Source organism: Oncorhynchus masou, chromosome 24, assembly GCF_036934945.1.
Source record: "Oncorhynchus masou masou isolate Uvic2021 chromosome 24, UVic_Omas_1.1, whole genome shotgun sequence".
Classification (NCBI taxonomy): domain Eukaryota; kingdom Metazoa; phylum Chordata; class Actinopteri; order Salmoniformes; family Salmonidae; genus Oncorhynchus; species Oncorhynchus masou.
The window spans coordinates 56,130,703-56,145,712 of NC_088235.1; the positions used below are offsets into that span (position 1 = coordinate 56,130,703).

The 15,010-nt window shown below is 40.9% G+C and overlaps 1 protein-coding gene across 16 annotated transcripts in view; it reads right to left on the reverse strand.

Annotated features, from left to right (window-relative positions):
* Nucleotides 1-15,010, reverse strand: part of LOC135512341 (zinc finger SWIM domain-containing protein 8-like) — a 212,671-nt gene that overhangs the window by 189,734 nt on the left and 7,927 nt on the right. For all 16 annotated transcript variants that reach the window (XR_010451400.1, XR_010451399.1, XM_064934265.1 and 13 more), the window contains 5 exons: nucleotides 7,349-7,502; nucleotides 6,780-6,874; nucleotides 3,645-3,817; nucleotides 790-897; nucleotides 338-419 (listed from right to left, as the gene is read on the reverse strand). Coding sequence is in view for 14 of the 16 variants with exons in the window: in XM_064934265.1 (XP_064790337.1) it covers nucleotides 338-419; nucleotides 790-897; nucleotides 3,645-3,817; nucleotides 6,780-6,874; nucleotides 7,349-7,502 (612 nt within the window). In the remaining 2 variants the exon portion in view is untranslated. The remainder of the gene's footprint in view (nucleotides 1-337; nucleotides 420-789; nucleotides 898-3,644; nucleotides 3,818-6,779; nucleotides 6,875-7,348; nucleotides 7,503-15,010) is intronic.

The following is a 15,010-nucleotide window of genomic DNA, read 5'->3' on the forward strand; positions in this document are numbered from 1 at the left end:
TACACAGAAGGCAGGGAGTAAACAGAAAGCTCAAGAAATACAATACAACAAATGTAAAGAACTGTTTTTAGCTGATATTTGTGAAACATCCCATCTGAACCACCCTACAGCGTGTTCTAAGCACATAAGCACGCAAACGCCTTAAGTGCAAATGGTCAGAGATGGGGGTCTATCTAGAGTTGAGGGTGTGGGAAGCAACTCCCCCATCTCATATTGGCGGTGGAAGTGGAAGCCCTTTGACTGATTATTATCTCCAACCACATTATGAACCCATGTGAGATGAGTAGAGGCTGCCCCCTGCAGGAGGCAAATAGAAGCACAGACAGCCAGGGCATACCTGGAGCCCCACACACTGTGTTGATGGCTGTGGACTGGGAGGACAGGAGCTCATCCAGGAGCCTCTGGGCTGTGGGCAAAATCTGAAGAAGAAAAATAACAGAAAAGATTGCAGTCAGTACTCATTCAATACATAAAGAGACAATGTAGCTACTGTGTGTTATTTATCTCAGTAGCACAGACAAAGGGAGTATTGAGACTGGGCCGGTTACAGGCGGAGGTCAACTACCGCTACAAACCTAGCCACTGGGAGGTAAAACATACAACACTGTTCTTACACTCAACTAAAATCTATTTTTATGACTAACTTGGTGAACTTAAGTACATAAACCACATTATCTAATAGTTTTTGGAAAGCCTAAAAAAGGGAGTGAGAAATGTGTCTGGGATTCAACAGTGTTGCTCGTGCTATTACATACAATTAAGCCAACTAGTGTGGTTCGACATTCTTACCTGTTGGGGAAGCTCGCTGATTAGGTACTGGGCAAACTTCTGCAGCTGGTCCCTCTGCAGCCGGGACAGGGACTCTGAAACGGGGGCTCGCAGGCACACTGCAGACGCCTGGCAGATAAATACAGGGGTGACAGGCATTAGCATACATTTAGGATCTCACCTTGCTCTGTTTTCTGTTCACGCAGTGAGTTTAAATGCAGATCAATCAAATATAAACAGATAATTCAAATATAAAACTGTAGGTGTGCAACAAACTTCAAATTCACAATCATTAACCATACTGGACTTACACATTATTAACAAACAAGAAACATTGAGCTGCCATATCCCTCTTCACAACCAGAACTCCCACACTATAGTAGGCTGGTGGCCCCTGGCCGAGAATACTTAGCTCGCTGTGACCATGAGGCTGTGGAGTGGTCTCTGCTGTGTGATGACTTTATTAAGAATGCAGTGAGAGTGCTGCCTACTGCTTAGCTATACCTTCTGCTCCACTGTGGAGCAGGGTAGAGATCCTCCTCATTTGCAAATGGGAGGATGTGGCCCATGCATAATACATGTTGGCGAGATGGGCCAGGCCAGGGTTTGATGATTAAGGCTTATTCTCTTGGTTAGCTCTCCAGAAGGTCATTAAAGGGAATATGGAATGTTGGGGGGTGGGTGTTGTACAGAACGAGACACCACCACCACCACAGAAAGAAATTACAATATACTTCACATTAAAGAAGACTAGAGGGGAAAAAGAGGGGGGGGGGGGTAGTCTGCCGCTACTGTGTGGTGAATGGGAGTAAAAACCCTCGGGATTCCTGGCCCAGGATGGAGACCAGAAAAAGGAACGGGGGGGGGGGGGATATAATGATGGGCTAAGTGTGGACTAAGAGCCAGGGTAAATAGCAGGAACAGCGGCATGCTTGTGCTCTATTACTCTGCTAAAGAAAATGTCATGCTCTTTAATAGGATTAAATCATCAGCATATATGCCCTTTGCCCGCACACTCCTCCCTAACCCCCAAACTTTTAGAAGCAGTTACTCAACTTTTCGGTGAAGTGCTTCTATTAGAATGTTCTCTGACCAAAATATTTCATTAGATGATGCTTCTTCAGAGAGTGACATTAGATGTAACAGTTCTTTAGGGGTGTTCATGTAAGTTGCTTTACAAATGGAACAGTCAAGAGTTCTGGTCTGCAGTGTGTGTGTTCAGTGTTTATCGAGTTGATCTTCTGGAGTGGTTTCGTAAGGTGGAACTAATTGAGCACTGTCAAGTTGCACTGTGTGTGTGTATGTGCGCGCGCACATTCGCCCTAGTGAGAGAAACAGGGAAGACTCAGACTGTGGGTTCAGTTGGTGTCTATGAAAATGCACACTTTGATCATATCCTGTTGAAACCACAGTGCCTTTAAAAAACAGATGCAACTATATTCTGACACACTGTGTGAACGTGCTCGCAGGAGATGGACTCAAGACACTAGATTTTAATTTGTTTTTTTAATTTTAAACTGGTCATTAATAATGGACTAGGTCAAGCCCATCTACAACAAATGGCTCCCATTTTAACATAACCCCTCAAAAAACTGCACTAGTGTGTCTGTATTTCTCATAATACCTGTAGAAGCATTCATTTCAAGACGTCTCATTATTTGATATCCAATTCATGAGGGCAATGGAAACTCGTATGTCACAAATTACATCTGTTGCGTTCTAAAACAGATTTTGGAATAAGTGCCCCGGTTAGTATTTAGAGTGATGATATGGGTTTGGTCACGACAAAATGGCACCTCTCATGGCATCAGAGGGGACTGAATTCATGGAAATGGCTAAGCATAACATAAATAGCACAACACACCTATCTGGGCCTGAAAGCTGCTCATTAATTTACAGTCAATCCACCCATTCAATACAATAATGGCTAATGATTGTCCATGTGTGCCTGATAAATGGTCACAAGCAAGCTAGTGTGTGCGCTCACGCGTGTCACCGAACAGCTAACAGGATGAAGTGGACGATAAGACAGGGATGGCTATGGGAGACGAGGCGCTCTCCTGGACTGATGATTACCAAGCGAGATAGAGAGTTGTTTTCCAGAGGAAAATAAATATGAGGATTGAGAGTTCAAAGTTCATTTTCTGATTCTGATCATGATGGCATAATCAGCTTGGCCAAGGGTTCATATGATCTTAGTACATCTGGACAGAACTTCAAAGGCTGAACTGAGCCCACACACACGTTCCTGCAAAAACACACACACCCCATCAGACCCTGCAAGACCCACCTCGACTGTGATATCAGGAGAGTCGGGTGGGGTGTTTACCAACAAAACTGATTGGTGCGCAACTACGAGGTAAAAACAGACAGGGTTGGCTTACAGTCAAAGGATTCTTGATAACATGCCAGTTATATTTCTTCTGCAAATGTTAATTGAAAAAATAAAGACATTTTCCCTATAAGCACTTGTTTGTCTTTAAAATAAATTGTTACAGTTGTTGGTTATCTGGCTAGCTAACCCTAGCCATATTAGCATAGATGTGACAAGAGTCAAAACAAGACATGGTATTAAGAACAAATACAACTAGCTGAAACAAGTAATCTACAATTCACCGCACAGCAGCTTCTAGACGCCGTTGCTAGATATCTATGACAACACAGCCTTTTAACTCAAGAGTTGCGCACAAATTATTGTTGGGACGTTGTCTGTGCCAGGTTTGGGTAAAAGCTCCTGAATTTAAATGGATTTGACTCTAGTCACAGTGCTACACTAACTCACTCACACATATACTGTCTATACTACTGCACAAAGGTGTACAGTATAGGTGTATTCATGCGGTAATGCCTTGTGTGCGTGTGTACTCTAAACTCACGTTGTGGATCCTGAAGAGGCAGAGGGCCACCACGTGGGCGCACCACTTGGCCCCGGCCCCGCAGGTGCAACTGCAGGAGGTAATGCGGCAGCGGTCAAACATGACAGCCACATTGTACGCCCCTTTTGATTGGCCAGTCTGGGGCGATACCACGGTGGCACTGAGGTGGAAACCTGTGAGAGAGAGTGAGAGAGAGGGACAGAGAGAAAGACAGAGGGGGATAATATCAGCTCTGAAAGGTCAATCTGCTTGTCTGTGTCAGACAATGAGACTGGAGAAATGGAATGAGAAAGTGTTATTATGATGAAGTGGGCCAGGAAAACTTAGAGTGCTGGGGCTGACACTAATAGTGAGCCAGCCATTGGCCGACATTGTGCAGCAGTAAGGGCTGCCAGACAGGAAATGAAAGGCAGTTGTATTTCCATGCACACAGAGAGACTAGGAGATGGGAGAGAGAGAGGGGGGAGGGAGAGAGATTAGGAAGGTTGGCCAAAAGCTTTTACCCGCTGGACAGCAGCCAGCATTCTCCTGGTGAGGCCGAGCCGGCAAAGAGGAGGAGAGGGAATGGGATTAGAGGAACAACTCAGCGTAACTATTCCAGATTCAACACAATAGGCCCCCTTCAGAGAGCGGAGCTCTGTTCCAGTCTTTCTGCTTCTCCCTGGCAGTCTAATGCCTCCTCCACCCCTAACCTACTTTCCTTCCCCTACTACTTCCACTGAGAGACATGGTTTCCATTACCTCACAATGAGCTCTAATGCTTTTCACCTAATACAGCACTGAATAACATACCCTGGACTCGCAGGAAAACAACGAAGTACACTCAGAGCAGATAAAGAGAAAGAGCTTGCTTTCAAAGATGGTTGTTAACGTTTTAAATCAGAACCCTTGGGTCATTATGGGAGTCTTTGAAAAAGATACATGCCCCTCCAAGGTTTAATACAGTGGGAAAGGTTAGATTGCTTGTGAAGTTAAAGTCTTTCTTTAACATAACTTACAGTGGCAAGAAAAAGTATGTGAACCCTTTGGAATTACCTGGATTTCTGCATATATTGGTCAACAAATTTGACCTAATCTTCAGTCACAACAATAGACAAACATAGTGCCCCCTAGCTTCAAGAGGTTTTAAATTAATAACACAAATTATTGTATTTTTCTTGTCTTTATTGAATACGTCATTTAAACATTCACAGTGTAGGTTGGGAAAAGTATGTGAACCCCTAGGCTAATGACTTCTCCAAAAGCTAATTTGAGTCAGCTAACCTGGAGTCCAATCAATGAGACGAGATTGGAGATGTTGGTTAGAGCTGCCCTGTCCTATTCGAAACACTCAACATTTGAGTTTACTATTCACAAGAAGCATTGCCTGAACCATGCCTCAAACACAAGAGATCTCAGAAGACCTAAGATTAAGAATTGTTGACTTGCATAAAGCTGGAAAGGGTTACAAAATAATCTCTAAGCCTTGATGTTCATCAGTCCACGGTAAGACAAATTGTCTATAAATGGAGAAAGTTCAGCACTGTTGCTACTCTCCCTAGGAGTGGCCGTCCTGCAAAGATGACTGCAAGAGCACAGTGCAGAATGCTCAATGAGGTTAAGAAGAATCCTAGAGTGTCAGCTAAAGACTTTCAGAAATCTCTGGAACATGCTAACATCTCTGTTGACGAGTCTACGATACATAAAACACCAAACAAGAATGGTGTTCATGGGAAGACATCACGGATGAATCCACTGCTGTCCAAAAAAAACAACATTGCTGCACGTCTGAAGTTTGCAAAAGTTTACCTGGATGTTCCACAGCCTTACTGGCAAAATATTCTGTTGAGTTGTTTGGAGGGAACACAACACTATGTGTGGAGAAAGAGTCCTGGCCTCAACCTGATTGAGATGCTGTGGCATGACCTCAAGAGAGCAGTTCACACCAGACATCCCAAGAATTTTGCTGAACTGAAACAGTTTTGTAAAGATGAATGGTCCAAAATTCCTCCCGACCGTTTGGCAGGTCTGATCCGCAACTACAGAAAACTTTGGTTGACGTTATTGCTGCCAAAGGAGGGTCAACCAGTTATTAAATCCAAGGGTTCACATACTTTTTCCACTCTGCACTGTGAATGTTTAAACAGTGTGTTCAAATAAAGACATGAAAACATATAATTGTTTGTGTGTTATTAGTTTAATCAGACTGTGATGGTCTATTGTTGTGACCTAGATGAAGATCAAATTGTATGACCAATTTATGCAGAAATCCAGGTATTTCCAAAGGGTTCACATACTTTTCATTGCGACTGTATAAGCATAAACCACTGAGCCACTGTTGAGCAGTGCATAAAAGGGCATTTCACTGTAAGACTTCTTGATCCTAGCTGGCATCTCAGTGATGTTGAGAGGACTGGATTAATAACCCAATCATTAAGTAGTAGTGTGTTGGGGCAGGCTGCTTGGCTTGTGGTTAATCCTAGGTGACTATTGAGGTGCCCCATGTGATCGCAGGTCTATATGCACTATATTTCACCCGTGGCTTCATTCATTGACCTGGGAAATGTCTTAAATGGCACAGTACAGCAGCATTCCTACACTACACCAAAATTTCTTTCTACTAATGAATTTGGGGTTGGCAAAGTCAATGGCTAATGATTTGTGATAAATATAACCTGACCGGGAAAAGAAAAACAGTAGCGGCCACAGTTTTTCCTGATCAGGTCACGGGGTCAGGATAAACTCTGGGCCCAAGTAATGAGCAGTGAGAGTTGCGTGCTCTATCTGAACTCTATCTGTCACAGCTGGTGAGTAAGGCTCCGTTAGGAACGTTTAGGGTCATTAAAGCTCCTGTAATCCCCACACATCCTGCCTGCCTGCTCTAATCCAGTCATCTGGGATGAGCAGAGAAATGCAGCAGTTCCACCAGGACACCACACTGCTGAGGTGGACACAGCATCTGACCTAGGAATAACACTCAACTATATAAATTCTCAACTCGTTTTTTTTAACCCCAAAGGGTGAGTGTGTGGCTGTGGGACCATCCAACCAATGTGTGACCAGGACGACTTTATGGAGGTTTGTAGGAGGTTTAGAGAGTTCAGTCTTCCATGCTACTGTTGTCTTAGTGCTGAGATGGTAAAGGCCACTGCTCACCTATCTGCAGAGGGTCTTTAACAGCCCTCATCCTGTACAGCTGCTCCCCTCGCTGGAACTCATCTGGGCTGCCGTTGGCCAGACACGAGTACAGCCTGCAGAGGGAGATCCACAGAGAAAGGGGGATGAGATCAGAGAAAAATAAAGACACATTAACTTTTCCAAATACTATGTCCCCTCTGAAGTTGTGCCAGCCATTTGTATAAATTACATTTGTATAAATTGCGTATTTGGCGTTTGTGACTCTTGGAACTTTTAATGGTCTAACTAATACCGCCTGGTGATGTCAACAGGCAAGCAAAAACTCCAACTATGCAAAAATCCTGCTGATTAAAAGGTCCTGTGTAAATTCTCAACTAGTAACTACCAGGAAATAACACAGATCTCATTTTACACTTTTACAGTGTGAGTTTCAGCTGTTGTACAATATGATAAAAAACACAGTAAAACAGAATTTTGACTGCAATGGGCCTTTAACAACATTCCCACAAAAATCTCTGAATATATTAAGGAAATCTGAGATGATCGCTGATAGATTTCAGAGCGTGTGCGCACATGTCCAGCCTTACCGGATGTCCTCCTCGTTCTCAGGGAAGCTCCAGTAGGCGATGCGTAGCTGCAGCTGCTCAGGGACAGGAGGATAGACCTTCTCCACCACCTCAAACGGGATATGGAATGCCACCTGCTTGGCTGAAAGCTCCACCAGAGGAATGACCTGACCATCTAACAGACAGACAGAGAGCAAGAGAGAATACATTTTTCTGCCATTTAGAGGAAAGAAAGCAGTCTAAATAAACTGATGGCTGTGGTTCAGCTGGTCAGAAGCCATGGTAAACCTATCAAAACATTGCCTTGGTGCAAGCCTAGGGCCCAGTTTTTCTTGACCATGTGAACTGTCCAGGAATAACCATCAGCCTTAGTTGGGAGGAAAAACCTGGGCTCCCACGTTACAAGTCAGTTCACGTGGTCAGAAAAACCTGCTGGGCCTGTTTAGAACTTCAAGCTCCCTTGGTCTCTCAGAGCACAGGACAGCTGCCAAACCCGCAGCCCCTTCGGGAGCCTGTCCTGTCAGCCCAGGAAGGGTTTGGGTTTCCTGAGGGGTTCTGAATGCACACAACCCCTTCTCCAAACACAGCACTCTTCAAAAGCTACAGAGACCCTGAAAAGAAAACTGACACTAAAAAAACTCTATGTTCAGCTGGCTTGGACTGTAGTGTTGACAACTAGGAAAACATAAGGTCAGCCACGTTCCATAAAAATTGCAAAAGTTGCTAACGATGAAGCATGAGGGAATGGCACTGCAATTCATCTAGTATATTCTACAGTACCTGTATACTTCCAGTCATTTGACCTAAAGTTAGTTAGCATTGGCTCGCACTAGTTAACTACCTCTAACTTTCTTCATACTGTAGGCAGTCATAAAAATAAAAATAAATTTGCCAGATTCTCGCAGTATACCTTTAAATAAACCTACCACTTGTGGTTCATTCTCATGAAACCATTAAAATACCATGGCAGTAATGATTTTAAATATAAAAATGTAATTTAGTAATATAAACAAAATATCATAAGATATTGCACAAAGAGTAATTTCAACATAAATAATGAATTCCTTTGTATTTTATTGCATTTTCTGCTGAAATTGTCATTAGAGCAAGGCGTCCAGCTATGTCTGAATGTATGTTATGTTGTAATTTAAGCAGATGTTCTACATGTTTTCAAATTACAAAAATTATAAACTGAATATTCATGTATAATCATAAAGAAAAAAAATATTGGAAAAATTTAGTGTCCATGACTGATGTTCTCATCCTCCACAAGCATTTTTAAAAGACTGTTTACACACACACACACAAATTTTAATAAAGTTTGATTTTGAAGCAACACATCTGCCAGTACCTTCAAGATGGCTACCAGCAGATCTCTTTATATTTCTCCAGTTAAAAATTAAACATTCTCCTGCATACACGACAGTATTGATTATCATTACCGATACAGGTAGTTTTCCACATTTAGTTAAACGTTAGATTTAACATTTTCTATGAAAATATACTTCATTAATGTCTAATTATGTACATTGAGTAAATATTTGCTTAGTCTTCATGTCTTCTCTATTGTTAGCATAACATGCTAAGGTTCCTCATCCTTCGCAACACCATTCTCACTTACTGCTGCAATAAGGCCAGTTGTGGTAGAGAGAACTTCTGTTTCGGTAATGAGAATTTAATCATACAGACTATATTTTTTAAATATAATGAACTATTAATTTAAATATTATTTACTAACTGTTGATATTTTTTGCTTTATGTCCTGTTTAATTGCAGACAATCAGCAAGTGACAAAAAGAAAGCTTTAGCGAAGGCTGACAAAATTCAGAGAAAAAGTTTACACCAACCCAGAACTGCTGGTAGAGTACTGAAGGACAGAGAGGGTTAGGGGTTGCAGAGGTTACAGCAAGCGTAATTAGCGAGCGCATATATTAGTCTATGCCCTCATAGAGTGTCTATAGGAAGTCAATACCCTACAGTGATAGGAAGCCTACACATGCGCACACACTAAAGTCAGTAAGCCATTTAGTTTATACTATAGGATGTCCACGCACAGTCTAAGTGTAAGCCATTCAATTCCTACTATAGGATGTGTACACACACAGTCTGTAAGCCATTCAGTCCCTACTGTAGGATGCACACACGATGTAAGCCATTCAGTCCCTTCTATAGGATACACACAGTCGATAAGCCATTCAGTCTCCACTATAGGATGACGTGTCCATAACAGTAAGATTTTTCCCATGTTTTGAGACATTCTCATTTCATGTCATGCTTCCTTTCCATTTCCAGACATCAAAAACAAAAGCAAAATTGTAAAATCAAGAAAACTCAAGATCTTTAGTATTGCCAGTGTAACAGTATAGCTTCCATACCTCTCTTCGCCACTACCTGGGCTCGAACCAGGAACACATCGACAACAGCCACCCTCGAAGCAGCGTTACCCATGCAGAGCAAGGGAACAACTACTCCAAGGATCAGAGCGAGTGACGTTTGAAACGCTATTAGTGCGCACCCCGCTAACTAGCTAGCCATTTCACATCGGTTACACCAGCCTAATCTCGGGAGTTGATAGGCTTGAAGTCATAAACAGCGCAATGCTTGAAGCACAGTGAAGAGCTGCTGGCAAAACGCACGAAAGTGCTGTTTGAATGAATGCTTTCAAGCCTGCTGCTGCCTACCCCCGCTCTGTCAGACTGCTCTATCAAATATCAAATCATAGACTTAATTATAACATAATAACACACAGAAATGCGAGCTTTATGTCATGAATATGGTCGAATCCGGAAACTATCATTTTGAAAACAAAACGTTAATTATTTCAGTGAAATACGTAACCGTTCCGTATATTATCTAACGGGTGGCATCCCTATGTCTAAATATTGCACAACCTTCAATGTTATGTCAAATTAATGTAAAATTCTGGCAAATTAGTTTGCAATGAGCCAGGCGGCCCAAACTGTTGCATATACCCGGACTCTGCGTGCAATGAATGCAAGAGAAGTGACAATTTCACCAGGATAATATTGCCTGCTAACCTGGATTTCTTTTACCTAAATATGCAGGTTTAAAAATATGTACTTCTGTGTATTGATTTTAAGAAAGGCATTGGTGTTGCGCACCGCATCGAATGCGCACAGCATCTATTATATGCAAACTAGTAATGTCATCAACCATGTGTAGTTATAACTAGTGATTATTATTGATTGGTTTTTATAAGATAAGTTCAATGCTAGCTAGTAACTTACCTTGGCTTCTTACTGCATTCGCGTAACATGCAGGCTCCTTGTGAGGCAGGTGCTTAAAGCGTTGGACTAGTTAACCGTAAGGTTGCAAGATTGAATCCCTGAGCTGACAAGGTAAAAATCTGTCGTTCTGCCCCTAAACAAGGCAGTTAACCCACTGAACAAGGCAGTTAACCCAAGGCAGTTAACCCACGTTCTTAGGCCATCATATATAATCATCATCATATATATAAAAATAAAAATTGCCGTCCAAAAATACCGGTTTCCTATTGTTATGAAAAACTTCAAATCGGCCTAAATTAAAATCGTCCATTCCGCGTAATCGGTCGACCTCTAATCTCTACAGACACCAGGACCAATGAAGATATCTACCCCAAAGGAATCACCCAAAAAGAAGAACATAAGAAAGAAAACAATATCAAAATTGAGGTCAAAGTTGAGCAACACAGAAGAGAAGCTGCTGGAGAGGATCAAAGAGATGGGCAACCGAAAGAAAAGCCTGAAAAGACTTGAGATGATGGCCAAGAGGAAGCAGGTAATTGTCAACATGGAAGGCAGAAAGGTCCAGAAGAAAACTACAAAGAGAGGTCATCAGAGAACATTAGACAATAACAGCCAGAGAAGACAAATGCGTAAACTTGTTAGCCGCTTCCTTCATCTCCACTGTAATAAATGTGAAATCCAGAGAAGTTCGGTAAAAGGCCAAGATATTCCGTAAGAGAGCCTTAACAAACACTATGGCAAATCTTCTAAGAAGATTTCTGTCTAAGAATCCAAGGCACAATTCTTTAAATTTGAGCCACTTTGGATTGGCCATCGAAGAGTCAGATAGAGAAACATGTGCTTGCAAAGCGCAAGAAAACTTTGGCTTGAAGATAAAGGTGCACCAGCTTGGGGGTCATAGAAATATCATCCCCAAGGGACAATGTACAGGCCAGTGTGTGTAGTGACAATGACATGTGCTGTTCTAATGTTTTTGTATGTGTTCTCTGATTTTAGCCTGTTTGTTAGGTACTTTTGAAGCACTGCAAAATGAAATTGTTTGAACTTGAATCCATGATTATGCCAATATCTCATATCTTCTACAATAAATGTTGTTTTTAGCCATACCTCAGTCTTAGTATACTTATTATCATTACCAAAATCATCCTCAACACCAAAACATATGTATCATTATCGCAACAGGTAATAACATTTTATGTTAATTTAATGAAAGGAAAAATAGTAGTTTGCTTTTAACTTCTTGAAACTCCCCATCCCGGATCCGGGATCGTGACTAAAGCCTCAGGCTCATTAGCATAACGCAACGTTAACGATTTCTGAAAATCGCAAATAAAATGAAAATAATGCGTCTGCTCTCAAGCTTAGCCTTTTCTTAACAACACTGTCATCTCAGATTTTCAAAATATGCTTTTGAACCATAGAAATTGACTAATTTGTGTAAGAGTATGCAAAGCTAGCATAGCATTTTGAGTAGCATTTAGCACGCAACATTTTCACAAAAACCAGATAACCAAATAAATAAAATCATTTACCTTTGAAGAGCTTCTGATGTTTTCAATGAGGAGACTCTCAGTTACATACCAAATGCGCAGTTTTTCCTGAAAGCGTCTGTGTGTAGGAGAAATCGTTCCGTTTTCTACATTGCGTCTGGCTACCGAAACGAACCGAAAATTCAGTCACCTACAACGTAAAACTTTTACCGGATTAACTACATAATATCGGCCGAAACATGGCAAACGTTGTTTGGAATCAATCCTCAAGGTGTTTTTTCACATATCTCTTCATTGATATGCAGTTCGTGGAAGCTTGCTTTCCTCTCTGTATCCCATGGAAAAATACTGGCAGGTGACTTTTGCGCACCAATTTCGGCGCAGGACACCGGGCGGACACCTGGTAAATGTGGTCTCTTATGGTCAATCTTCCAATGATCTGCCTACAAATACGTCACAATGCTGCAGACACCTTGGGGAAACGACAGAAAGGGCAGGCTCATTCCTCTCGCATTCACAGCCATATAAGGAGACAATGGAAAACAGAGCCTCAAAAATCCTGCTCATTTCCTGGATGCCGTCTCATCTTGGTTTTGCCTGAAGCTCACGTTCTAGGGCACGCACAGAAAATATCTTGGTAGTTCTGGACACGTCAGAGTGTTTTCTTTCGAAAGCTATCAATTATATGCATAGTCGAGCATCTTTTTGTGACAAAATATCTTGTTTAAAACAGGAACGTTTTTCATCCAAAAATGAAATAGCGCCCCCAGAGCATCAACAGGTTAAATGCAGGCTTGCCACATTTTTGAAAATATGTCAGGTTTCAATGAAATATCAAAAATATAGGTTGTAGATTGCGGAAGGTGTTGCGGTAATGAGAAAGTCAAAATCAAATCAATTTAAAAATATATTTATATTATAGTGTTTCAAGTAACTGTGCATGACTGTTAATAATCAATATTTTTTAAATGTGAAAATGTATTAGCTTTCCTAATGTTCTTGATGTTTTTAGACCATTCAGGTAATGAGATTTTTAAGGACATGTTTTGGACAATTTATTCAAAAGGGTGTTAAATTGTTAGTAAATGTTTTAAAATTAATGCTCAAACATTTCAGACTTGGTTATTAATGCCTAAAAAGGAAATGTGTTGATGCAAGTCTTTAAAGATTTCATGTTTGAATAACAAAAAAGGTTTTGACAAGATATGACTCCATTTTCAGGATGATGCAGAACAGGCTGCATTGTCTCTCAATTTCATGTTGACCCAATCCTCAGAAAATAAAATAAGCTGACAACCAAGCTAGGCCCAGCACACAACTACTACACACCCAAAACAAAGCCCTGGCCCTCAGTGGACACTATCCTCATCCCTGTCCTAACATAGAAGGTTTTAGGGGCTAAGCCCGAAGCAGTTGTGTGAATTCTATTGCATTAGATATTAGGCTTGAGCTTTTCAAACAGAGAGAACCATGGTGGCTTACATCACTATAAACTAGTGCTGAGTGATTGGTGCCGTTTCGATTCTATTATTTATTTATTTTATTCGGTTTTGTTACAAAACATTTAATACATTATCAAATGACATTAAAATGATTTGAGCTTCTCTCAGCCATAAATTGTCTTTTTCCTGACACTGACAGTGGGTTGAATGAATATTAACAATTAATAAGAGCCCCATGATGGTAGTGAACGCACATTACTGCTTATCACTATCCATCATTAACTCACGACTTACTTTAATAAAATATTTAAGTTGAGTATATTACTTTGTTTTAATTTGATGACTTATTTTTAAATTCCTTAAAAAGCATCTCTGCTCAGGCAGTAGCAGCCAGCCAGCATCCTGTTTAGCTCGGCTAGTAGTTTTACTAGTTCTTTAATTTGACAAGTTCTTCCAAGTAGATAAGGCATACTTTCAAGACGGCTTATTATCTAACATCAACTATCAAATCGGGTAGAGCTACCTCACAAACTGGCAGTGTCATAGAGCTCGCCAGCTTGTAGTCCCAAACTAGTTAGCATTTTATAACTTTGGTGTATTAGGCATTGTTATGGGGGAAATTAATGGGGTTTTGGGATATACACCGAAAATAAGGTCTGAGGTTAACGCAGGCTTGGGAGATCTTATAAATGTTCTATGAGACAATATCAGTCCGTTAAGATGGATGACCTTTATGTGCTCAAAATAAGTCAGTTGATAAGTCGCTTTCAGAAATGGAACTACATTCGTCGCAACATTTTTCAAGTCACAAAACCAACCACGCAAAGTTGTCTATGCTGCAGTCCGCCAAAAAAGCTAGTTAGCTTAGTTAACGTTCTGCTTATCAGCTTGAACAAAAACGCAAGGACGGTATTTTGGTTTGCTCCAGGCTGCAACCATCTCTCTTCAGCAGGAAGATGCTAGTTTTTTTCGGTTCCCAGACGATGTTGATAAGGTCTGTCTGATAAGGTAAACTAAGCCTGTTTGTTGTCTAGCTAAGGCATGCAATGTATTTTTTTTACATGCTAGCACATCGTTAGCGTTTTACTTGTTTTGATTACATAAATGCTTCAAAATTCACAAAACGTGGTGTTGTGATCAGATTATCTCATAGAACAAAACATTTAAGATATCCTAAGTCTGTGTTTACCACAGACCTTATTTTCAGCATTTATCCACAAAGCCTAAACATAAAAAATAAAAATAAATATTTCCTCATAGGCTTTGGATGTCATAAGGTGAATTCACCAATTTGTAAGTCGCTCTGGATAAGAGCGTCTGCCAAATGACTTAAATGTAAATGTAATGTAAATGCTTTGGCCATCGAGCCATGGCAGAGGTAGCCTCTGTCAGTACCTACAAAAAACAGCATTACTATTCAATTCAATTCAATTAAATTCAAGGGCTATATTTGATGGGAAACATGTGTTAACATTGCCAAAGCAAGTGAGGTAGATAATATAT